Here is a 25,966-nt window from a genome sequence, read left to right on the forward strand (position 1 = left end):
GCATCCTCCCTAACCCCGGCCTAACCCTCGCCCCCTGCCTTTACCTCTGCCTCACCTCTGTTGCCTTATTCCTGCTCCACAGGGGTCGTTAGTCAAACAAACTCAGGTTTTTCCAAACCCTGTCGTCACCTCAGCGAGCGTCACACATAAAGCTTTGCATTTTAGGGTGATTTCACTGTTCAGCTTATCTGTTATGTGATGACAACGCAGGCACCAAAATGATGCATGTGTCTCTTCATGCTTCTTTGCTGCTCTGCTTCCTGTTAAGACTTTTAACACTCTAGCATCAGCCAGCATGTAGCATTATACTGTGTTGTACTTCTCTCTGTTTTATCTATTTATGGTTTATTCTTCAATATCTGTTTCTTTGTAAATTTTATTTATTCAACCCAAGGCAAATTTATGCAAGCTTGACAGTCTACTTTAGCTTTTTATCTTGATTGGAATGAGAAAAAATTTCCAGAAAAATCACCTCAGCAGGAAAAACGAGAGAGAAATGTCAGGGCGAGCAGCTGAAGGAAGAATCCGTTTCCCAGAGTGGACAGACATGCAGGATATAGATAAGACACAAGCAACATTAGTGAAAATACAACATAGAGAAGCAGAATGACAATTGTAGAGGCAGTCACATGCATCAGGTATAGTATTTGTTGGCTGACAGAACAGATGTCAGGACGGAAAATCACTGAAATACCCAGTGTCTGAGGGTTTTATTTAAAAGTCACACCTAGAAAATATCTTTGTCACAGTTCTTAAAAGAATAAAAAAAATAGGATGTATGGTGGAAAGAAGACCACAGTATCACATTTTTTAGACTTTCAGATGCATGTGTTGGCCTCCAAAGTTTAATATTAGTCAGAACGTCACCAGCTGTTACTTCATTCCTCCATTCATAATTTATGATATGCTAAAAAAAATGATGTTTGGACTAGTATTTCACACCAATGTATTTGTTTTTTGATGCATTTATATGCTAGAAGAGAAATCATGAAAAAATAAGAAGTCAACAATATGGCTGAGGATTTCCAGGTACAAATGACTGTTTCAGAAATATTAATTCAGTCTTCCGGAGTTTCACACGTAACGCACCTAAACAACCAATCCTGTCAACTTGCAGGGTGGGACTTCCTGTGTCATTGTTCTTCCAAATAAGTTTCCTGTTCAGACATCCATGGGCTGAATTACTCTAATAATACAACTTGCCATTATGTAGTGTGGAGTAGTTTTCCAGTGTTTGAGAGGCGGGACTTTAAAGATCTGCCAATTCTAAGAAAAGTAGTGTAGAATTTTGTCCAAACTATTTTTATGTAGGTTGAGATTATTTGAGTTTTTAAAAATCTTGTGAATACCTAACATTGATACACAGACATGAAGTTTGGAGGTTATAGAGGAACTGTAAGTTTTCAGTCATTGATATATGTGTTCTAATTTTTGCCCTTCAACTTGTGAGCAATCTCAGCTGTCCATGGTGGTCCAAAAAAACAATTCATTTTTTTCCATCAGATTTAATGTCAATTTTTTACATCCTGGAAAAAAACCCAGAATTTATTTGACATGATTTGTGATTAATAAATCTTTTAGTCAGAGTCTCATTTTATTAGAGCTGAAACAAATGAATCAAATGTTAAAGTCTGATTGCAACAGTCCAAAAAACACAGATATTCAGTTTACAGTCTTGAATGCCTGGCAGTTGGGCTTGAAACTTGAAAATCTACTATAACTGATCATCAGAGTAGTCGATGATTAATTTTCTGACTCCTCATGTCAGCTCTGTATTCATAATTCTTCAGATAATGCTATTTGAAGAAGGTGAAGTGAAGGCCAAGTGCACCGATAGAACTATTTAAGGACACATTGATTTCTGTGACTTCCAGCGGCCCTAAGTGCAGTAGACAGGGGCTCAGTACAGGCGGATCTTTGTGTGGGACAGCTCTCTGCTCCTCTCCACACTCACACTGCATCCAGGAGGATCATCCATAAATCAGAGCGCAGACAGAGGAGCGTGGCCTGGGCTTTAGAAGCAGAGTCACTCGTCTCAGAGCTACCAGACATTCATCATGAATGTAGTCCAGCTCAGTCCCACTGCTCGGAGATACTCTCACAGCTCCCATTGTTTCCAAGTGGACTGGACTGTTTTCTTTAGTTCCTGAGATTCTCATTGAAAAATGATCCTGCAGAATAGTAAATTTAATCACAAGGAAGGTGGCAACAAGTGGGAGTTATAGACCCCAAGACAGAGTGTGACATTACCTCCCGCTAAGATTATTTAGCACAATATCACCTTTCCTGTCAGCTGCTTGAGGCCACCTGAATGTCCAACCACAGGCAGCATTCTTTAGTGCACTTTTTGCACAAGCTTTTAAGGGCATACTCTGATGTTAATGACTCTTTTACTGGGTAAAGTTCTTTGTGTGTGTCCGTTATATATTTTCATGCATGTTTTGAAGTATGACATCAGACAAAGTTAATGGAAACGGCTAAAAAAAAAAACAGATTTTACGCTCACTTGATGTGGTTTTTCATTTTTTCAAAAGCCCGCTAATGTGAATGATGGGAGATGGAACCACTTTGTACGAATAAGTTCTGACGTAGCGAGCAACTAACTCGCATGGTTTATCAGCTGATTGAATGATTGATTGATGGCTAGTGCCCGTTGACATGAAAAGACAACTTTGCTGACTGAAAACAATTCCTTAGGACTCCTCTCCATTGTTATGTTGTAACTCGGCACACAGCTGGTTTTGTTTCCAACTTCTTCTACTCTGTTTATTGAAGCCACTAACATAGCCCATATCGCCACCTTCTGGCAGCACTGCACAGCCTAATTCATGCATGCTAAAGCACTTTTTTTTTTTGATTTTGACGGTTCATAACCTCAACAATCACTTGTTTTCTTTTCCAAGTTCAGCTTGCTACATAGATTGTTGACTACAGCATGAAATAATGTGAGGAAGGTTCCCTTATCTTATCTTTCCTCGGTAAAACACATGTGGTAAAGTCATCTCATCTGCAGATCTTCTGCTTTTCATCACTCTTGCTTTCTATCAAAGGGAATGAAAGACTGTAAACGTGGCAACTGTATGGCACAGGCTCAGTAATGAGACAAGGCAAAGCTTCCGACGCTGAACCATAATTCATTCTAAATCAAACCCTCTCCGTTGGTATTTACGTCTGCTATTGAACTCGTCTGAAGTACAAATCCAACAAAACTGACTGAATGTTATCAGCGCATTAGTTAGAGTGTCTTGATATATTGTATTGTGAATGCATTTGTTTGACAATTTTGTGTTCTTTTCTTTTTAGTTGTCTGAGGAGCTGGAAGGAAAATCAGCCAATGGAGAAATCAAAGAGCTTCTTAAACTACTGGAAAAACCCCATGTGAAGGTGAATTTGACTCCTGTTTTTCATTACAGTCTTTATTCATTATGTATTCAGTAAATTTTAAGAGAATAAAATCACGTCTTCTTTATCTGGGGCCGTAGTATCGTTTCCAAAAAGCAACAAAATATAAGGCCTTTCTTTATTTGGATCTGCTGTTTGTGTAATACCGGCATTAGTGTTTGTGATTATCATGCTGTACACAAAATAATCCGCCTGTTCTTGTCTCCTTGGCTGCAGCCGCTGGCCTCGTTAGCCAGACGCAGACAGCTACAAAATAAATTTACACATTTTTATTTTCTAATGCATAACTCTGGCCATCCATCAGGCCCTCCAGGTGTCTGGGCCAGACAGAGCTGCCTTCACGATGGCGGGGCTGAAGGAGAGTTGGACGGGCTCCTTTTTTAATGTGCTGTCGTCATGCTTGTTTGGGCTCTGCCAGAAACAACAGCTCACTATGAAGTTCTCCCTCACCACAATACTCAGCACACACTCAGAGTACATACAAATATCCAATACTTCTTAGTGTCAAACAGCAGGCTTGTGAAGGATGGGGGCTAAGAAGTGGATTTTTGAATGTCTGTTCAAGTGATGATAATTCATGTCTGAAATTCTACCACTGCAGCTACATTAATCTGTTCAGAGGAATAAAAACAGAGTAGATGTGCAGGCACACGTACTGTAGCAAAGCGTGCGAAAATGGGGTCAAGTATGACTGGCTTCATCAGTAATCGACACATGCAATCACACATACACGCATGGTGTAATACACACTCGACACTGACACGCAGCCGCTATCCTACAGACAAATAGCTGGAATCTATCACATCTTTGCTCTCCTACTTTGCTACACAGGGACATTGTGATCTCCTTTGTCTTTGTCAACCCCAAAGTGAAATGCACCGGCAAACGATCAGCACGTTCGCCACGAAGCATGCCTGTGCCAGAAATTCTGCGTTTATTATTTTAATTATGCTTACGGTGAAGGTATTTGGCGTGGCATAGGTCAATTCATCAAAACACAGAGCTTGTGAAAGTCATCGATCAGGAACTTCTGCAGCTCCAGCTGATGAGGTGAGGAGAGGTTAAGGCAGGAGATGGGACTGAGTGCCAGGTCCACACATGTACAGATCTGAACTAAAACCTGTGTGGATGGAGACATTAATCAAGTGGAGGGTACAGACTTTATGCGATATATTCAGATTTTAATTCATTTTAGTATCAAAATTCCTTCCGTCTTGTCTCAGCTTAAGTCATTAATGGAATTTGAGATTTTTAGATCTGAGTGACAGTCATATTGAAAATTGATCTTTGATCAAACTAAACCGATCAGATTTCTTTGCTCAGTTTTCTGTTTATTGTAATCAATAAACGGAAAAATTGTAGACGCTCATTGGAGTGTCTACACTTTTTCTCCTTTTGCCTAACAAATGCAATGTCCCCTGCAACTTATCTGGCCCTCACAGTCAATCTCAGAGCCCTTACTCTGACATTAGCTGACCATACAGCTTAAATAAATGAGCATTAGACCCAAAAATTCAGTTACGGTAAATAGTGAAAAAGCCTGTGTTGGTGGAGGTGTATGCCTTCAGGTGATATGAATCAGTCAAGCATAATCCAAGAAGTTCAGTTCAAGTAACAGATCTATGTTTTTGAAGATTTAGGGCCAATTACTGCACAGCAGCTTATGATATTAAGGGACAGGATTTGACAACTCCAGAAGGCAGGTCTGAAAATGGCTTTAGTATTGGTCTTCTTTGTGTTCATTGCAGACGGCAGTTGGCAAAGCAGTTGGCTAGTGGATTTAGCTTTACAGAGATCAAAGAGCAACTTCATATCTTGTACTTGCTGACCTCCAGTGGTCTAATCTTGCTGTTGTGATGTAAAGTGTCTGTCCTGATGTGTCAGCACGCTGTGACATTTCTGTGTGTGACTACAGGTGGAACAAACCTTAAAGTTTCAGTCAGACGGAGAATGGTGACCAGGTGTAAAGCACATTAGTTTTATTTCTTCTCTCTTATCAAGATGATGCCCTGCATTTTGATTAGTTGTAGTTTTTTTGCAGAACAGACACTTTTCTAAAAGCTGGCTTTTATCTAGAATGCAGGAAGGCTGTCATCGTGGGGCTGTGTTTCATTTCAGCCAAACAGTGCACTTATGGGACAAGTGTAGGTTAACCTGCCACCATTTTTGTTGGCTTTGCTACGCCCAACTGGGAAAATTGTTACCACGAAGTAATAAGCTGTGCAGATTATGGAAAAAAAAAGATGGAAACTACTACAAAGAAAAGGAAATGCAGCTGCCATAAAGACTGGAAAACTACAGTAAAGTATAGTAGCAGGAAAACCATTGAGTGAAATGCAGTTTATTTTTAAAGTCCCTCTTCAAATGTTGATTAAACTTCAGCTCTGTTCATCAAAGCTACATGTTTTGATGTTTTTTCCATTGGAAAAAATCCCTTCCTATATGAAGGATGGACAAAATGTACATGAACACTTTAATAACTCAGAAAAGTCTCTTATCCAATTATATTGCTTTGAATTCTGTGTCAGCAAACTCTTATTTTATTCTACACAGTTTAGTCAGATTCAGAGAAGCCCTGTACTTTAAACAGGGATATTGATAGAAAAAGGGAATACATTGTTGTAAGTAGACTGTGACCTAAGACTATACAGTAAGCTCTGTTATACTACGACTTTCTTTTATGCTGTATTTATATAGCGTGAGACTTGAGAGAACTGCATTAAAATAATATACACACGTGGACAAAATTGTTGGTACCCCTCAGTTAAAGAAGGAAAAACCCACAATTCTCACTGAAATCACTTGAAACTCACAAAAGTAACAATAAATAAAAATTTATTGAAAATTAAATAATCAAAAACAGCCATTACTTTTGAATTATTGATTAACATAATTATTTAAAAAAACAAACTAATGAAACAGGCCTGGACAAAAATGATGGTACCTCTATAAAAGATTGAAAACTATTTGACCAGAGTGACATGATTAACTCAGGTGTGTCATTTAATTGACATCACAGGTGCTTCCAAACTCATAATCAGTCAGTCTGCCTATTTAAAGGGAGACAAGTAGTCACCCTGCTGTTTGGTGAAAAGGTGTGTACCACACTGAACATGGACAACAGAAAGCAAAGGAGAGAATTGTCCCAGGACATCCGAAAAAAAATTATAGACAAACATCTTAAAGGTAAAGGCTATAAGACCATCTCTAAACAGCTTGAAGTTCCTGTGACAACAGTGGCTCATATTATTCAGAAGTTCAAGACCCACGGGACAGTAGCCAACCTCCCTGGACGTGGCCGCAAGAGGAAAATTGATGACAAATTGAAGAGACGGATCGTTGGAATTGTATCCAAAGAGCCCAGAGCAACCTCCAAAGAAATTAAAGGTGAACTCCAAGGCCAAGGTACATCAGTGTCAGATCACACCATTCGTCGTTGTTTGAGCCAAAGTGGACTTCATGGGAGACGACCAAGGAGGACACCACTGCTGAAAAAAACTCATAAAAAAGCGAGACTGGAATTTGCAAAAAATGCATGTTGACAAGCCACAAAGCTTCTGGGAGAATGTCCTTTGGACAGATGAGACCAAACTGGAGCTTTTTGGTAAGGCACATCAACTCTATGTTCATAGACTCAAAAAGCAAGCATACGAAGAAAAGAACACTGTCCCTACGGTGAAACATGGAGGAGGCTCAGTAATGTTTTGGGGCTGCTTTGCTGCATCTGGCACAGGGTGTCTTGAAAGTGTGCAAGGTACGATGAAATCTGAAGACTATCAAGGCATTCTGGAGAGAAATGTGCTGCCTAGTGTCAGAAAGCTTGGTCTCAGTCGCAGGTCATGGGTCTTCCAACAGGACAACGATCCAAAACACACAGCCAAAAACACCCAAGAATGGCTGAGAGAAAAGCGTTGGACTATTCTAAAGTGGCCTTCTATGAGCCCAGATCTGAATCCCATTGAACATATGTGGAAGGAGCTGAAACATGCCATTTGGAGAAGACACCCATCAAACCTGAGACAACTGGAGCTGTTTGCTCGTGAGGAGTGGGCCAAAATACCTGTTGACAGCTGCAGAACGCTCATTGACAAATACAGAAATCGTTTAATTGCAGTGATTGCCTCAAAAGGTTGTGCAACAAAATATTAAGTTATGGGTACCATCATTTTTGTCCAGCCCTATTTCATTAGTTTGTTTTTTTAAATAATTATGTTAATCAACAATTCAAAAGTGATGGCTGTTTTTGATTATTTAATTTTCAATAAATTTTTATTTGTTACTTTTGTGAGTTTCAAGTGATTTCAGTGAGAATTGTGGGTTTTTCCTTCTTTAACTGAGGGGTACCAACAATTTTGTCCACGTGTGTATATTATTCAAATCCTTGCCATGCAGAAGGCCTAATCTGTAAATTATTTGATATATCATGTGTGTTAATGTTTTTGTTTTATATGTGACAGACAACTTCTCATCTTTGTTAGGGTGTCCTGCATTGTGCCACACCAACACTCGTTGCTCCACATTTAGTTTGTTTGGATCTGGTCATCCTACCAGAGAGGGCAGTAGACTGCTGCTTTTTAGCCTGATTTTTAATTTGTTTTAAAGCCAAATTACATCAGATTTCATTCACTTACCAAATGAAATTGCATCCATTAACATGAATTGATGATTTTGAACAAATAGTGAAATATCCCGAAACCTTGTTATGAATTTTTGTGCTAAAATTAACTAAATTTGGCTCCGTAATTGAGAGAAAACAGTGCCACCTCTCCGCTGGCAAATCCTTTTCCAATCCAGCTTCAGCTTTGTCTGCTCAGGAAGAGCCTCATCAATATTTACTTTTTTCACTCTATTTGCGTTCTCTCTTCACTGCTCTTGCTCTGTTCTCCCACCGCCTCCTAACGGCGCTGGGCCGACCTCAGCTCCAGTGCAGAACGAGGTCAGCCAAACAATTCCACACCAAACAATGGAAAATATTCGGCTACTGCTTCCTCTACTGCCGGCCGGTGCACCTTGGCAGACAGCTCAGCAGCACAAGCCAAGCGAGACGACCTGCAGTGCAATGGCATTTTATCCACTGAAACTAGGATTACGACCAAACCATTTTCAAAAATTTCAGATGCCACAAAAAGACTTCCTAGAACACAGCCAAACAGTACTGGAACCTGTTCATTGAGACATTGCCGTATGATGCTACAAGGACTCAGGGGTACCTTTAGACTAAAATCCAAACAGCAGAAAGCTAAGCCCCCTATTCTTACATTTTTTATTGAGTTCTTGTCCTTTTGAAGAGAAAGCCATGTTATGTATAGGCTTTCTTACAGTGTATCTTTCCTGACACCGTTTTCCTGAAATGAGGTCTTTTAAAATAATAATGTCGTCTATCAGTTTTTAGGGAACCTGTCATGGCTGTTCTTGTCAAGTGGAGTGATTGGCATCTGCGTTCACATACGTCCACAGATTCGCTTCCCATCCACTTCACAACCTCTACTCTTGTGTGTTGGTTCGAGTCCAACACGATGTTTTTGAGCGCCTGGGCTTTAACCGCCCAGCTAAACACTGGCTTCTTCTGGAACATTCAGTCAACAATAGATTAGTTCTGGCAACTTGGTTCGGACAGGGAGCTTTGACTGTAACATACTGAGGTATGGAGGCATTTTCTTGACATTGTGTCTGAAACCGTAAGCAGCATGTGGGCTTAAAAATGGAGTATTAAAAGTTTGCTCTCTTTCTGTCTCCATCTGTCCTCCAGGGCACTTGATACCGTACCAGCCAGCCCCGGTGTAAATCACAGGGCTGGGGGTGTAAAACACAAGCAGATGGCTGCTGCCTTTGAATGGCGTCTCTGTGCGATAGTAACTGTATCACTCTTAATTATGGCTGAAATGATCCATTCCTAGGGTGGGGATATAAATCAGGCTCTTTAAAAGTCCCCTCTCTCTTTCTCTTCTTTTCTCTTTCCCTCTCTACCTTCAACTTTCTCTTTTACGATTTGCACATGAAAAAACAACTTTCACCCATATTAGCCCCCCTCAGCAAGACTAATATTGACAGTGATGAAAGTGCCAATTATGATGGCCGACTGGTTCCACCGGCGGCCAGGTTTGTGTATGCACGCTTGCAGAATGTGTTTGACTCGGGGCGGTGCATGCTGGGGTTCAAGGCTCAGAGAAGGTGGGCGTGAAAAGTCGTGTCCCAGCTGGTCTACAGCAGCACCTCCGAGGCAGAATGCTCACGGCAGGGTCCCTCCTGCCTGGGGAAAATGGTTACCTCGCACCAATCCTGCCCCGCCAGCTGAAAATCGAGTGGACCGGTAACAGGGCTGGGTCAGGCCAGTGCCAGGAATGTACGGACAGGTTTATTTAGTCAAGCTCAGTGATCTGTTTTTCTAGGATCCCTATTATGCCTAATGAACACAAACACATGAACCGGGAAAGAACTGGATGCCTGGAAAACAAAGCTGGTTTTGCTTCCCTTCATCTTTCTTTCTGTCCCTCCTTTCTCCTTTCCTCTTCAGGCTTCGGCTGCAGGGTCTTTACAAGGATATAACTCTAGATTTGATTAGGCGGCTAATCCACCGACACTGAGGCATAACAAGACCCACTCATATCAAGCCAGGAAGAAAGCTTCCATACAGAGACCTGTGTGTGTAACATTTGTACCTGTGTTGTTGTACTCCATGTCAGCGGTCACCAGCCAGGGCATGTACCATGTGCTATCTATTAGCATACAGCTGGTATTGCTACTTCCTAGAAAGTTTTTACAAGGAATTAGCTGTGGCTCTTTTACGGGTTGTTAGGCACGGCCATGGGGGAGGATGTGGAAGTGGGGAGCAATGCCAGACTGAAGGAAGTGCCATCAATGAGAAGACACTCACAGGTCAGGATAGCAGGCCTGATGGATGGCGTTCAGAGGAAACGGCAACTGACAGGTTAGAGGGGACATGCCGACAGGAAACAGAGCCAAGTGAAAAGTTTTCTGTGGAAGTTTTCTTTATTTTGGAAGTTTGGTTTGATCTAAATCAAATTGCTGCTCTTTGGTAATCAATTAAACATTAAAACATAGCAGCAAATCCTCACATTTCACAATAACATCTGAATTACATATTCGCTTTATTTCTTGCACATTTGAGTTCAGATGGATTTATTTATGACAGTTGAAGTTAGATCAAAACTTTTAAATCGAAATAGAAATGCAATAGGAAGTTTTGGTTTTAGAGTCTAATGCTAAACATCGTCAACAAAATGCTGCTCGTTTTTGGACCTCTTGGTTGAATCACCCTGCTGAGAGGCTGATAGACACCTGGCTGACCCCCATGTGCTGTGACCGCGATCAGGTGCCGTGATTGACAGCGAAACTCCGTAAAGAGAGCCACAACACCACATGTATCCAACCTCAAGCTAGAGAAAAAAAATTCTACAGATTTGCTGACTTTCACTAAAGGATGTTTTTGGAAAACTATGAATTTGATGCAGCACCAAGGTAAATATTTTTTTTGTACTCTTATGTGGAAGGCAAAACACATATAAATAGTTGAAAGAAAACCAAAAAAGAAATTATGGCCAGAATGTCAGAAGCATTCCTATATAAATATGCCCTGTGATGCTTGAGTGTAGTTTCTATTCATAGACGATAGCTCTGTAATGTAGTCCTATATGTTTGCAAGTGTCTATGTACATGTACTATTACCAGTTTTATCACACTGTTGAGGAAACTGCAACTGCAAATTCTCCATCCATGCCTTGATACAGACATAATTTATATTTGATATCAAGCACAGGTTTGGAAATCCAGTTCCCATCCAGAATGCTTTTATTGTCCTCATCTGCAAACAGTTTTGGTTTCTAGTGTTCCAAGAGAATATTTCAGTACCATAATGACAGCATCGCCAGTCATACAATACAATGCAAAATGTGTGTTTATGTACGGAGCAGATGAAAGCCAGAAACACGCTGTTAGCCCTGTTCTGAGAAATGAACAACCTGATGCTGGGAATATTTTGAGAGGAAAAGGGAAAGATAAAACTGAAGAAGAGCAAATAAGAAGATGAAAGAGGATTATGGGCTTTTGAAAGATGTTTGGACGGGAGGATGAAGAGTTACTGGAGCATTGCAGGAGAAAATGTTGTATTAAATGAGTATTCTTGTGGGAATTTGAGCAATTCTTTTTTTTTAATTTTTGGTGAGGTTCTGAACTTCTCCAATGGTTTAAGTGTTTGGCTTACTGTTTATATGAAATTACATTTAAATGAAGAGATGAAATAAGGCATTTGGTTTTGTATGCTAAACAAAATTCATAATTTATGACCGATTACTTTTCAGCTTTGGCGATTGCTTCTTTTGGTTCAGTAATATTGTCCCAAAATTTTATACAATGAGTAACACAAACCGTCAGATACTTGTTTACAAGTTAACAGATTGGAGCAGTTCGTTTAGAGATGGATATTTAGAGTAGACATTAGGGATGATTATTTTGTTGTTGTGTTCTTGTACGAATGTTTGACCAAACTGATGCTTTGTTGATAATATCTGTTGTCATCTGACTGATCATATTTCTTAACCCAGTGGACTTGTTTTATCTCAGCGTAGTCTCACACAAAAATGCATGACAGCTACATTAGTCTGCAACACAAACCTGTAAAATTGTGGAGGTGGCTCCATCCAAGGCACGTGACGCAGGAGCATCAGTTCATGTAAGAAAATCCATATTCAGCAGCTAAATGGGTGAAGAATGTACACAGGAACAGGAATTTTACCAAGGAGATTGGGGCTCCAGTCCTGTGTGTTCATGTCGCTGTCACTCTCTTTTTGCTTTCATTTCCTTTTGCTGTTAAATATCTCTATTTTTGTTTGCTGTTTATTTTTGCTTACAAAAAAATAAGTGGTTAGGTTTAGGCAACAAAGTTACCTGGATAGATTTAGGGGGGTATTTAGATACACCCATTCAAATGCTTTTCATTCTCTTTTTTCTGTTCTGTTCGTTGATGCTACAAAACTTCTCAGTGAAGTTTAGACACCAAAGGTACTTTGTGAGGTTTCGGAAAAGAGGTGGTTTGAGTTAAAGTATACCAATGTGAACACCGAACGCAAAGTTCTGGTCGTTTTCTGTGGTTCAGTGCCATGAATAGTCACTAAAAACATCGTATAATTTGACCCCCTTTTATCCTAACAATTCTTTCAATGTTGCTAGAACTGTTTTTTTATTTTTACTTTTTGTCCCTGATCTCGGCAATAAGCTAAGTAGAATATAAACTTTATTCAACAATGTATGCCTAAGAAGAAAGTGAAATGGGGAATGACATACAGTACATTAAAAGTTCCCCAGTATGACTCAAACATGGGAGTTTGTGGTTAATGGATGCTACCTTCAATTTCTAAATTGTTAAGGTGCTCCATGAGTATGTATGTAATTATGGTATTGATGGGAATTAAGATTAGAAATTTAAAAAAAAAGAGTTGTAATAAACTGGAATCCTTCTTTAAGGCTGCAGTCAGCACTAAGAGAATAAATAGAACCAAGTCCTCACAAGTGTACAGGATGCAGACAGATAGTGTGGGTTTGCTGGTCAGCTTGTCTCCGTGGACACACAGCTCCAGTTGTGTCTCCTCCTCTCATCTGCTCCCAGTTAGCAACATCTTGAATGCTGTACTGCAGCATGCTCCCATGTCATAAAACACACTGCTCCTCTTCTCACCATATCCCTCTTTTTCTCTCTCTCTCTCTTTACTTTTGTCTGGCACATGGGGTGGAAGATGTTTTTCTCACTTTTCTCTCCCCTCCTCAACCACGGAAAAAGCAGCACGCGTCCAGCTGCATCTTGGTCCGGACACACAGTCGTTAAATAGTTTGAAAAATGAATGTCTCAATGGCATCATTCTTGTCTGTGCACCGTCTCTTTTTATGTCTGCTCGTGAACGTGTGAAATATCTGAGGCGGCTGAGAACTTCATTACTTTGAGGCTGCCGCCGAACAGTGCAGAACATCACTTCTCTCAGTGTTCACCGTGTTGCTCTGGAAAGCGTTGGCTCTGAAAACAGTGGCCAACGTTGCCCTCCCACCCTTCTACTTGCAACCCTTGGTGTGCAGTAGCCCAGGGCCAGTGCTGGTTGCCTTTAATCAGGGAGATGTATGGGAGAGAGAGCAAGGGCCTAATGGCAATTAACGCGTATAGCTACAAGTTCTGGCCCTGAATGCTTTCAAATCCATCACACAGCACTTGAAGGAGACACCCTGATTCTTAACTATCCTCCCTGCGGTCTGCATTTTCTCTGTTCTGCTCAAAGAAACATAGATAGATTACATTTTTAATTGCACACATTGCTCTACTTTATTGAGCTAATGAGGCTGAGGTAAAGTTTAGGCCTTCATGTCTTGACTGATAACCCTGGCAGATTGCTTCTTTTCTCACATCAATCCTTCCATTTTCTCCTTCTTCTAGAGCCTTCTGTCCGTCCATGACACAGTTGCCCAGAAGAGTTATGACCCTGAACTACCTCCGCTGCCTGAAGACATCGATGATGACGAGGATTCTGTGAAAATTATAAGACTGGTCAAAAACAAGGAGCCTCTCGTAAGTAACTTTGTCAATCATCTTGAGAAATGATGAATTTGATTTGGATGGAGTGGTTTTCAGCAGTAGACCTGCACTAATGATTGAGCAGTTAATCAATTTCGTTGTCAACTATTAAATTAATCGGCAACTATTTAGATGATCGATTTGATAATCAGCTCTAGTCATTTTTGAAGAAGATATCCTTGATTCCAGCATTGTGGAGGACATTTTTCACTATTGTCTGACATTTTACTGACTGAACAACTACTTGGTTAATCAAGAATATAAATGACAGATTGCTCGATAATGAAAACAAGTCTTTTTCAGCTTCCAGCACTTTAAAACATGGTTTAGAGAAGATGATGGTTTAGAGCATCCCTCTGTCAATAAAGGTGTAAAGATCCTTTAAGAAAATGTTTTTTGTTATTAACATCCTGTTATCGGAGCTTTGTTTGCATTTGCCCTGGAATTCCAACTACCTCTTTTATCAAAGCAGTGACCACACCACAAGTTGAGCTAATACCATGCATGCTTTTGAGGTACTCGCCTGTGGGAATCCAACCCACAACCTTGAAGTTGTAAGCACACCAAAAGCAGCCACAATTACCCTGCTCTTGGTCATGAGTATTTTCAGCCAGTCTAGGCTCGGTGTCTGCGAACGGCTTCCTCTTCTATCCTGGTCAGTGTTGCTCTCTCATTGTGACATGCCTCTCCTGTCCACGCTCTCCAGACATCGTCCCAGACGTCAACAACCACCCATCTGTCTGGGCCTCGTGCCCCAACTGCACTTTAACATCTTGCCTGGCATTCTTATTTTCTCTCCGCCCCTCAACATCCTGGGTGTCTGCGTTGTCTAATGACTGCCATTCCATGCATTCTCTGGACCTTGTCAGCAACTCAGGCTCATGGGAATGGGCTTCTGTAATTCCACCAAACTTAATTGGTGCTGGTTTTGGTTGCATCACATACCTTTTTTTTTTTGGCTTGCTTTCATAATTATCCCCGTTGTGCCTTTGTTGTTATTTCTCAATTCTGTCGACTGACCTCAGCGTCCCGCAACACATAAACACTCTGCGACACAAGTCCTCGATGGCCTGTCAAAGACCTCCATCTGTCATCACAGGACTTTGTTGTGTGCTGAGGCCCTGCCCATCTTTGATCTGTGCCGGACATGTCATGGCCCTGGCTGCCTCTATTTTCACTTTGTGGTTTTCAACCTGACCACCATCTTGGCTCCAGGCCGGCGCACTACTCTCACCGCACCCCGGGGGAAGGAGAACACACCTAAGCCATTTTTGGGTTCCTGCCTTTTGCATGTTCTGTGGAGCTGCTGAACGTAATAATGTGGCTTGGAGGAATTCTCGCTTTCTCTCTCTCACAACACACATCGTCGCAAACGCTTCCTGCTCTGACCTCTCCCGAGCCTGTTGGATCGCATTCCCTGAAAACCATAATGCGATTTACGCCCGCCCCGGTCAGCTTAATCATCGAGCTGGTGTTATTCCATTATGCGACTTGATGCTTATTTGTCTAAATCATTTGGCTCCTGAGAACATCTGAAACGCACTTTACAATGTGTGATATTGTGTATTGTTGCACAACAGTGAAGGTGTTAATTATGTAGGATATATTTTTGCAGTAATGTAGTGGCTCAGTTTGCACACTGGTTATTGTGTGTTTCAAAGTGACTGTATCTAAATAAAGAAGGTGCTGTGCCTCCAGGGTTTTTTGTGGGTCAGCAACAGGTCAGTTTTATAAATACTCTTCCAATTTAAAAGAGGTTTCATTTAAAGTGGCTTTTTAAATATTATATTTCAACAGATTCACCACAATATTGTTGCAATGGCAGCTTGATTTTCTACCAGTATATTTAATTATGGTCACTTCCTACTGACTTTGAAGGAAAACAGGCAGCACATTTGGTTTTACAGTAGGAAATCAAGGCATTGGACCTCCTGTTTGTATTAGATAAAGCACATTTCATTCATCAAGGTACCAGGTATCAATATGCGACTGCACGTTATTCAAGGGCAGTGATTAAATCAAAATAGAGCTATACGTTATTATCATAAATGTTTGAGTAATGGGAAACAAGTTTCAGTCTGTTGCTGTGGAGTTGTGCCCAAAGATCCACAGGGAGCAGCTGCTGCCCATAATCTCCCATGGCTATAATTTAGGCCTGACCATGGTGTGGACAACAGGATTATGCTGTAGTATTTTTGTTTTCTTTGAGCGCATGAAAGAAAACAATGAATACTAACGGATTGCTTTTGTGGCAGCAAGTTGAAATGTTGTGTGCGATATTATGTATTTGTATGCATAATGGGACGGAAAGAATAGGCCAACTTGAATCATCTTGCAAGATTCAAACAGCACGCTAATATCTGGTCTTATTTTGGGCAACTGCTGGGAACTCCATCATCTTGATTGTATCACCTTTGGCCCTATGACTCTTCTGTCTTGTGACCAGTGAAGAATTATTATGTCCCAAGGGAGTCAGGCTTGCATGCATCAAATAGTTCCTGTGGGAAGTGAGCAAAGTGCTGCATATTGGCAAACTTTGTGGAAATACATAGAAATTCTACCTTCCTCTGTGTAGGTCTTTTCTCACTAAATATATGCTCCATAATTTGTCATTTTTACATACATTAACCTTTCACACCTAGTCAGCTGCAAACATTTCCACATAAGATATGTTGCGGAAAGAAGCGAAACCACTGAGCACACTTTGAACTCCACAGCCTTCATGCATCTCTGTTATAGTTTTCTTTTGCTGCCTGCCAACATTTTGAAAAGGGTAGCTTTTTTTCCTTTTAGTTGTCACTAAAGCAAAAGACATGTTATCACTCATGCAGTCCTTTGACAATACAATTACTGCTTGTTTGGATGCGTCACGTAATTAGCTGCTTTGTAAATTGATAAAATTTCTGGTAGGCCACCAACAGCTCTGTACTCAGTGACACCACATACACTACCCTTCAGAAATTTGGGTTCACCCAGGCAATTTCATCTTTTGAAAACTCACAATTGCACAAAAGTTTTTAGTCATCAATTAGCCTTTCAACACCATTAGCTAACACAATGTAGCATTAGAACACAGGAGTGATGGTTGTTGGAAATGTTCCTCTGTAACCTATTTAATATTCCATTAAACATCAGCTGTTTTCAGCTAGAATAGTCATTTACCACATTAACAATGTCTAGACTGTATTTCTGATTAATTTAATGTTATCTTTATTGACAAAAACTGCTTTTCTTTCCAAAATACGGACATTTCTAAGTGACCCCAAACTTGAACAGTAGTGTACGTACATAAATGTACCTAAATATGCACATATTTTTTCCACTTAATTGTAGATAACATCAAGTTTCCCCTGTTGTCTGATTAACATGCACATAATTATTCCTATTCTTAGCATGACGGCTCACTGGCAAGTGCAGCCATAAAATACAATGATTAGCATATGTGCACATTCATTGGAATAAGAAGGAAAAATATCTCAACTCGCATTTAGGGCTGGGCGATATGGCCAAAAAATAAAATCGCGATTTTGTTTTAGTCATTTTTGTTGTTTCTTTGCGGTCTGTTTGCTATGGCTAGTGCTAGCCATGCTGCACTCCTGTAGCTGCGAGCACTTTTCCCATTCTTTAGGATGCCTCTGCCAGAGGTGCTGAAAGAGGTTAGTTGTGCTGCTACTCTGTGTTTTTTTAACAGTACTTTTGCAAACCTTGCACATGACTGTAGTTTGCTCTGTGTCAGTCTTGTCAAAGCCGAACCACTTCCATATAATCGATGTAACATGAGGTCCTTTTCTCGTGACCAACTCTTGGTCTGCTGTTCTGTCCGCCATGACGGGGGTGTGAGTGTTTTGGCGGAAGGGGATGAGAGGCAGAAGCAAACGCCAGTGCACAAGTCATGAAAGGCAGAAGAAGAATCTGTATTGTTATATATTTAAACTCACCATCAAATTTTCAAATCGTCAGGTTTTAAAAAAGGCGAATTAATTGAATTAATTCGATTTATCGCCCAGCCCTACTCGCATGTAAAATATACCCTGTTTATATGACATTTTCAAAAAATATTTAAACTTTTAGCTTGACAGGTATGATATTCATTTTGGGCAAATGTCGATATTTCATTGTTCAAGCCTTTATCGACCGATACAAATGATAATGCTAATATCATCATGCATCCCTAGTGCGAACATCCATCAAAACTTTGCATTTAGTATGAAATTGCCCTGCTGAAAATCTCAGATTACTTTGTCATTTGCAGAGGTGAAAGTACTCAGTTTTCCTAACCGCCTAATTTGACGGTAAATGTTATGGTTCTGCTTTTACCCATCTACCTTTGGCCCCTTAACTGTCATCCTGTACGTCTTTAAAGTGTTGCTGACCCTAATGAACAGTTAGTTCTTACATTGAGAAAGCAGCCAGCAGGTCAGATGCTCACAGTGAAGTCACAACCATTCCACCAACCAATAAAAACCCTCTAATTGTGCATCGTTCGCATTCACTGCTGCACCAAATTGATTTGGATGTGCCCTTTAACTTGCAATTTCATATAATCAACCTGAAATTCTCCAACTTGACATCATACAACAGGGTTGTACAATATCTTATTTCTTATCCGCCTCTCTTTACTTTGCTCTTTTGTTTTCTGTTTCACTTCTTGTCTCTTCCTCTCATTCTGTAGTTGTGGGTAATACAGGGACTGGGCTGCAGTTAGCACGCAGGCCTCTTTCTTTGTGATTCATCCATTACATTAATTGTGATTAGTTGAATGGATTGTGGTCAGTAGCTTTGATTAATTGCTGTCATTTGTCGGAGCCTGACTTCATGGCAGATTTTAGTGACTGTTAAAAGTCTGTCTTCCAGTACAACTCTCTCCTTCTCCTTCTTCTTCTTCTCCTCCTCCTTCTTTTCCACATTTTCTATAGTCTCCCTGCTCTCCCGCTGATCTCCCAAATGGAGCGGATTTATTAGCTCAAGTGTCGGGACAATGAAATAATTTGGTTTGGAGAGGGGCATAAACATGTGCATGCATTCATATACATCAGCTTAACCATGTGTTCTTATTGAAAGAATGTGTTATTTTGGATAAGGTTTCAGAACAGTTGAGGTGGGGGTCTAGACTGGAGCGCTGAGGGGGTTGCGTCAGGGCTGAGTGTGCGGTGGTGTAGCTGATGTACTCGGGAAGCTTGCCTCTGGTGATAAAGGGCTTTGGTGCAGACTGAGTAATAGGAAAACTGTAGACAAAAGTTGGAGGAAACAGAATGCACTGGTGTTACACAATTCATATCCCCTATTCAAATAAATAAATAGCAGATCCAGAAGCTTAGCTCAAGAAAGACCTAAAACATGAGCTACAACAATGTCCAGCCTAAGTAGTTGAAAAGTGTTAAAGTTTTGGTTGACGTAAATGTAGTGTGACTTACTGAATGTCGATTTCTGGTATGAGCCTGCCATTGGCTGTGAATTTCACCCCTATTTCTCCTCCTCTTTCACAATCTAAGCATCGCCGTTGTTTTCAAAATCCCTGTCACAACTGAAAACAACATCACCAATCTCTGGGCAGCAGCCTAGCACACTGAAACGTTCTAGTTTTCCCAAAGGTTTGGATCATGCAGTTTGACAGCCCTGCTAGTGGTTTTTTTTTTAGTGAATATCTATTGTAGACCATTTGTGCGTCCCATTCTTAGCCGTGCTAAAGATAATTATGATTTTTTTTTCAAAGAAATGCAAGCATGCCAGAGCATTATCCACTATTACAGAGTGATAATGAGGTGCAGCCAGATCATTCTACACAACACTGTCAGCTCCAGAGAATGATCTTGCCGGAAGAGAATACTGTTGATGAATCCCTAAATCACCCTTTTCTCTGGATTTTTTTGTGTGCAGCAGAAACAAGTGTCCCTTGTTTGGTATTAATGTAGCGATGAACGATAATCTCACTGTATGAATGACTGACTAAACAGCTTGTTAAGTGACATTTCTTTGCTGTGTGAGTCACTGAATCCCAGCAAGGCATCCTGGAAAATCCAAATCCTTATGCAGACAAAATGCGTTAAGTGGCAGAAGACGACTTTGAACGGCCACAGAAGGGTACACCGCAGCAGCTCAGGGTGACCATCGCTATGATGTGAGAACATTAGAGGCCGACAATCCTGCTGTGGCCGACTCTGTTCCTCTCATTTGGATACACTGGAAGCCCTGTGACGCAGATGTGAATAGCAGACTTGGAGATGCTCGCTGCATATGCCCTGCTGTGCGCTCGTTTTATGCATCATGCGTCCATTCTCTCAGTGCCACTCAGTCGATGCCGGCTCTCATTGCTCTTGGAGTAACGTTTATTCTCTTCTCTCACCCAGTTCATCTGTAGTTATCCTCCAGCCAGCACGCCATCTATCTTTACCTCTTGTTCACACGCTTTATTTCATTTGTTTCATCTGGTTTTGCCATCAGGCCTGCTTATTCTTATTCTTCTTATTCTGTTCATTTTTGTGTATTTCAGTTTTTTTGCAACATACTTTATGTGAGATGATGTAAAGGCATTTGTTCTTTTAAGATGCTTATTATGATGCATGTGACTTTTCCCTTTTGTCCCTTTGCCATCTCTATATGGACACTTTTAAGTCAGGAGTGCGGATTTTGTGCACCTCTCTACATTCCTGTTTTGTCAGTATTGGTACAAAATTGTCACTCTATCCATCCTCAATCCTTCAATCCCAGGTTGTTCAGCATCATTAGCAGCCATAAAGTCCCGGCTGCCAGGAATGTGACAGGATCAGTGTCAGACTGTATCACTCTCCTTCCTCTCTTCTTCCTTTTTTCTCTCTGGTCTATGTCGTTGCACATGCGGGATTGGTTTTCCCATTACGACTGGGTGCAGCTAAATGGAAACAGTAGAATGCAGGGTCTGTGCCATCCAGTTGGCAAATGCCAGTCTCCATAACGTCCTGCCTGGCATCAGCTAGTACCAATCAATACAACTATACCACTACTGGGGCCGGCCACCCAGCCAACCCAGCCACTGGATACCAGTGGATCAGCTGGACTTCTCATTATAGACCCACAAATAGCACTGGTTGGACTTCAGTGCAATTGTAGTTGCTGTTCATACGACATGTCCAACATTATTATTGTAAAAGCTCCAATTGCATGATTGATGTCTGTGGACTTTCTTTATTTAATAAGGGAGTTGATAATTGCGACGAGACAGGAAAGTCTTGTGATCAATTCAGTTTGTGACGTAGTTAGTTTTCCATGAATGGCAGTCGCTGGAATGAGCCATTGGCAATTTGACATGCCATGCTTTTCTCATCTGCAGCAGACGGGCCTCCTCTTCTCTCTGACACAATTAGGACAGTCGGATCGTGGCTGCTCTGATTCGTCTGGAAGGCTTCACAAACACACTGATTCACATAGTTGCACTCAGTGTCTGGCTCAACTGAGCCTGAATGCCATTCACATTATTATGTATTTAATCTGTGCTGGTGTGAATGTATACAGACTTAATGCATTAAGTCTGAGTGTAGCTGGAAACCTTGGAGAGAAGTTCTTAATTGAGACAGTTATCAAAAGAAGACACCAGATAGATGTATATGTTTAAAGAAAAGTGACTTTTCTATTGTTTGCTTACATCAGAATGTTGAAAGCAAAGTAATGAGACTGACTGGGAATTAATGGAGCAGCTAATGAGATTAAAGCAGACAGCACACATGTTAGTGTTTTACAGATAGACCCATGTGCTTTAAAAGCAATACATCTTTTATTTGATGGATTGAGCTGCAGCGTCTTGGGAGCGCTGCAAAGATGGAAAGCACTGGTGTTGACTGCTTGTGTGTGTCTGTGTGTGTGTCTGTGTGTGTGTGTGTGTGTGTCTGTGTGTGTGCTGCTACTAATTTTTCCATCTTCAGTCTTTGGATTTTTGTACGACCTAACCTGTGTTTATGTGAATGTTTCATTTATGTGTATTTGCACATGCCTGAATGTGCCTTTCTATGCAAGGATGTGTGTGTATGTGTGTGTTTTTGCATGTTACAATTGTTTCTGTCAAATAGTAAGTAGAACTGCTTTTTCACAGCATCCATCCAGACTTGCTTAGAAGTATACCTGCACCACCAGCAAATAACAGTTTTAATTCTGCTTTGGGAGCACTGTTTTATCTGCTTTTTGGTCCAACTTACATGATGTAATAGTCAAACATTCTTGAACGTGTCACAATGAGATCATATTTTATGTCATTTATCATTTCTAGCATATCACATGTTTTCATGCTGCAGGTAGATGTCCCTGAGGAGTTTAATATGGTTGAGTGAGAACTTTGTGTTGTAGGAGATTGCAAAGTGGGTGAAATTCACTCTCAAAATGTTTGTAATTCTGTCTAAATTTATTCCATCTCTATAATATAAAGCTCATTTTGTGGAAAACCTATTTAGAGACTTTATGGGTAATGTAGGCTAATAGTAGATGTATTTTTGTCTCATCCCATGAAATAAATAAGGAGTATTACAAAACTTTGTAAAGCAGTAATGGAAAATCCTCTATTTGTTTTCTGTGTTCTTGTACAACAGTCGGTCCAGCGGCTGCTAAACCACCCTCACAGCCTGTTGAGTTGTGAATGTGAAAACACGCACAGCTTCCAAAGCCACATCTGAGGCATTCCCAGATCCTAATCTCACTGCCCTCTTAAATAAAACGTCTTCCTCCCATCATGTATAATCATAAACGTGAACACACATCCAGCCGCTCTTGCTCTTTTCCGCTCCGCGTTGTGAGAGCCAGCGAGCTCGGAGGCTGAATGTGGCCATTGTTGCCCACCGGGCCGGGCGCTCCTCAGCAGCACTGCTTCCCAGCCCACTTTGGAAATGAGAAATGACATGTGAAAGTGCTGTTTTCTTTGCTCGGGATAACGACAGGGAAAACACTAAACAATGCCAGAGCGCAGAGATGGACCTCTCTCTGTGACACAACTGTCTCTTTGTATGTGCTCATACAGCTCTCGCACACACGTACAGTACATAATGACTAAATATCTGGCACTGTCCAGCTTATAGCGAGGAGACGACAATTCCACTCAGACTACATGAATCACCCCACTGTCCACATGATGATTCACGCAAACAGTATGGAAACAAACACTCCACCGGGTGAGAGAGCCATACATTTATACACAGATTCACACACCCAAATTCACTGCCACCTGTCTGAAGCACTGAGGTGGGCTGCTAAGTGTGTTTTTTTAGTAACTAGGTAATGACTTGCTCTAACATTAAGGTTTAAAGAGGCAGAGGAGGAAAAGGAAAGAGGGGGTGTAGAAAGACAAATGAAGGTAAGCTATCCTGTCAGAGCCCTACATTACCTGGCAGCTTCTCCTGAAATCCCTCATGCTCACTATAATTATCATAATAAAGACCTGCAATTTTCCTTTTTCTCTGTATACTTGTTAATTACGACTGGTAGGTCACGACTGGGGTTAAGGAAATAAAAATAAGAAACCAGAGCCTGCTGTAGTGCGGAGAGGGAGACTAGGAATGAGGGAGGAAGGTTGGGGTAGGGGGAGTAGCTTTTATTAGTTGCAATCACAAGTGATTTAATAAAACAGGTGGAGAGGTACGCAACGGGTCACTCAGTGGGGAACAGCCTGCAGCAGCAGCAGCAGCTCTGTTGCATCACCTAGAAAAATCATTTGACATAAAACCTCACGTACCTTTCACTGCTCTCTGCCTTCTTTCTTTTTTTCTTACACTTTGCAACTATAACAGGTTTTCATCTGGGCTCCTGCTAATTCTTTACAATGCTGTATTAATCTTTATAGGTGGCCATAATACTAAATGGATTTTCTGATCTAGACCGAATACATTAATATTACACAATTTTACTCTTTCTGAGCAGCCCTGGAGTCGATGGCCTTCGAGGAAGTATGTAAGAACTCATAAATATGCCGGGCTCAGTGTGTGGAACGGTCACGCGTGTTATGTGCGGGGGGCTCTGTGCCATCTCAGTGAGGTAAGATGAAATGACACACTCCAACACCAGATATGATTGGAGGTAATTGTATTTTAATGTCCAAGGAGACCCATTCCCACTTTGTATTTGGTTTTTCCATGGTCGACATCTGGTGTGAAGAACGCCAGCATGTGTTTCCACTACACTTGTATTTATACCTCTAAACATAGCAGTCAACACAGCAGTCGGCAGGAGTTTATTGTCGCCGTTACACTTTTGCTGTTAAGTGACATCATGTCAAAACATGCCGGCCTCTTTGGCCCTGCCGCTCGCGTTTGTTTTCCCGTGTCGCTCTCAATTTAGAGGGAGAAATAATGTTTGTCAAATGCCACGGCGTTCAGTTCGGTTCACGGGGCGATGTTTTGAGTGTTCGTTATGGGCCGAGGGTAGTGTGTTTGAAATGGAGCAGTGTGCTTGTTTTCCCTGGCGGGTTAGGACCAGTGGAGTGGCCTTAGCTGTGGCTAAGGTAAAGAGATTCTAGCATCCATCTGTTCCACTGTGGGCCTTACTCGACGGGCCACACATAGCTTGCCCCAGACACCAAGATGTGTGATGAGCCAGGCCAAGACAACTAGCCAACCCTCTCGTCATCCATACAACCAGAGTACAAGCCAGCCAGCTTCCATCATGTCATCCAGCCATGCATCCAGTCCATCAGCCAGGGGGCACTCTAATTGCCCCGTAAATACTTAGTTTGCCAGACGTTCATTGTGGCCACTCTGAGCCAACAGAACGTGATGAGAAATCCAACATTCAGCTTGTTTTACTCCTCTTATCTGCTGAAGTTTCATGGCACTACTGTGCGCTGACAGCTCGCTGGACAATCTTGCCTCCATTCCATTCCCTCTAATAAACACGTACTCTCATACATGAAGGGATCCAAATTTCAGTCCCTATTCTCCCTTTTTTCTGCAGTGTATGAGGTGTGAGCCATTTGTCATCACATACTTAATATGGCTGCCATGTCAGCATGTGTGCTCAATTGTGTGCGCTGGGAGGGGTGATGGTTTGATATGGACAAGCGTCGCTCCACTTCTCCTCATCACAAAGCAGAGACTAATCCGTTGCATTTGGGCCAGCCCAACAATAACAATCAGGCATTTATGTGTTAGAAATGGAGATGCAGAGCTGTGAGCCGCGGCTGCATATGGAGCTGATCACGTTAGGAGTGGAGACTTTCGGATCACCTTACTGATGACTAATTGACCAGTTAGAATGCTTTCCTGGGGTCAAGATGCCCTCCTCTCATCTCTATTTATAATGTTGTATTTCTGTGCTGGCTGTTCCTCAACGTTTAATTTCTGGAGAGACCCATTTTCTAAGTCTATTTTATACTCATCCAGAGAGCAGACTGCCGCCATGGTTGACAAGAGGACGAGGGAATCTGTCCCTAACAACATGAAAGTCATTTAACCATCTTGCGTGCATGCCATGCTATCTTTTTCCATGTAAATAATGGAGTTGAGCCACTTGATGGTTAAGTGGCGCCTTGTCTCTAATTGCTAACATAGCGTAGGCCATTCATCAGGCTCAGCGACTGTCCAACATCAATCATCCAGTCTTTTGAGGTTTCTCTCTGGCCTGCTTGGCCTGACTTCAGGTAGAGCCCACGGCTTCGCTCTCATAGAAACACACATACAGACATGCTTGCATGCACAAAAAAATACACCTCCACACGCTGTCACTCATGCATGTATATGCTTTGACAGACGTAGATATTCCCCTTCTGACTTCCTGCTCTGTTTCCATGCACGAGGAAAAGTCTGAAATGGCTTCCATGTGCCAGTAGGCGTTGAAGGCTCGGTGTAAACCTAACCATCAGCCCGTGCTAATACTTAGCTGCTACACCAGGAAGCCCATCCTGGAGCTTGAGGGTCTCTGTCTACCTTGCTTCCCACAAACATAACTGAGCTTATTTAGGTTCTAGCCTAGAATGTTTATGTATTTGTTTAACAGAGCAAGCACTCCTCATTAGTGGACATGCATGGCTGAATGCCGATGATA

The 25,966-nt window shown here is 41.4% G+C and overlaps 1 protein-coding gene across 4 annotated transcripts in view; it reads left to right on the forward strand.

Moving 5' to 3' along the window:
- Positions 1-25,966, forward strand: part of mpp7a (MAGUK p55 scaffold protein 7a) — a 160,225-nt gene that overhangs the window by 79,491 nt on the left and 54,768 nt on the right. For all 4 annotated transcript variants that reach the window (XM_051940399.1, XM_051940401.1, XM_051940400.1 and 1 more), the window contains exons 5-6: positions 3,304-3,384; positions 13,838-13,969. In XM_051940399.1, the coding sequence (XP_051796359.1) occupies positions 3,304-3,384; positions 13,838-13,969 (213 nt within the window). The remainder of the gene's footprint in view (positions 1-3,303; positions 3,385-13,837; positions 13,970-25,966) is intronic.

The sequence above is a fragment of the Acanthochromis polyacanthus genome, chromosome 20 (assembly GCF_021347895.1).
Source record: "Acanthochromis polyacanthus isolate Apoly-LR-REF ecotype Palm Island chromosome 20, KAUST_Apoly_ChrSc, whole genome shotgun sequence".
NCBI classification, from domain to species: Eukaryota; Metazoa; Chordata; class Actinopteri; family Pomacentridae; genus Acanthochromis; species Acanthochromis polyacanthus.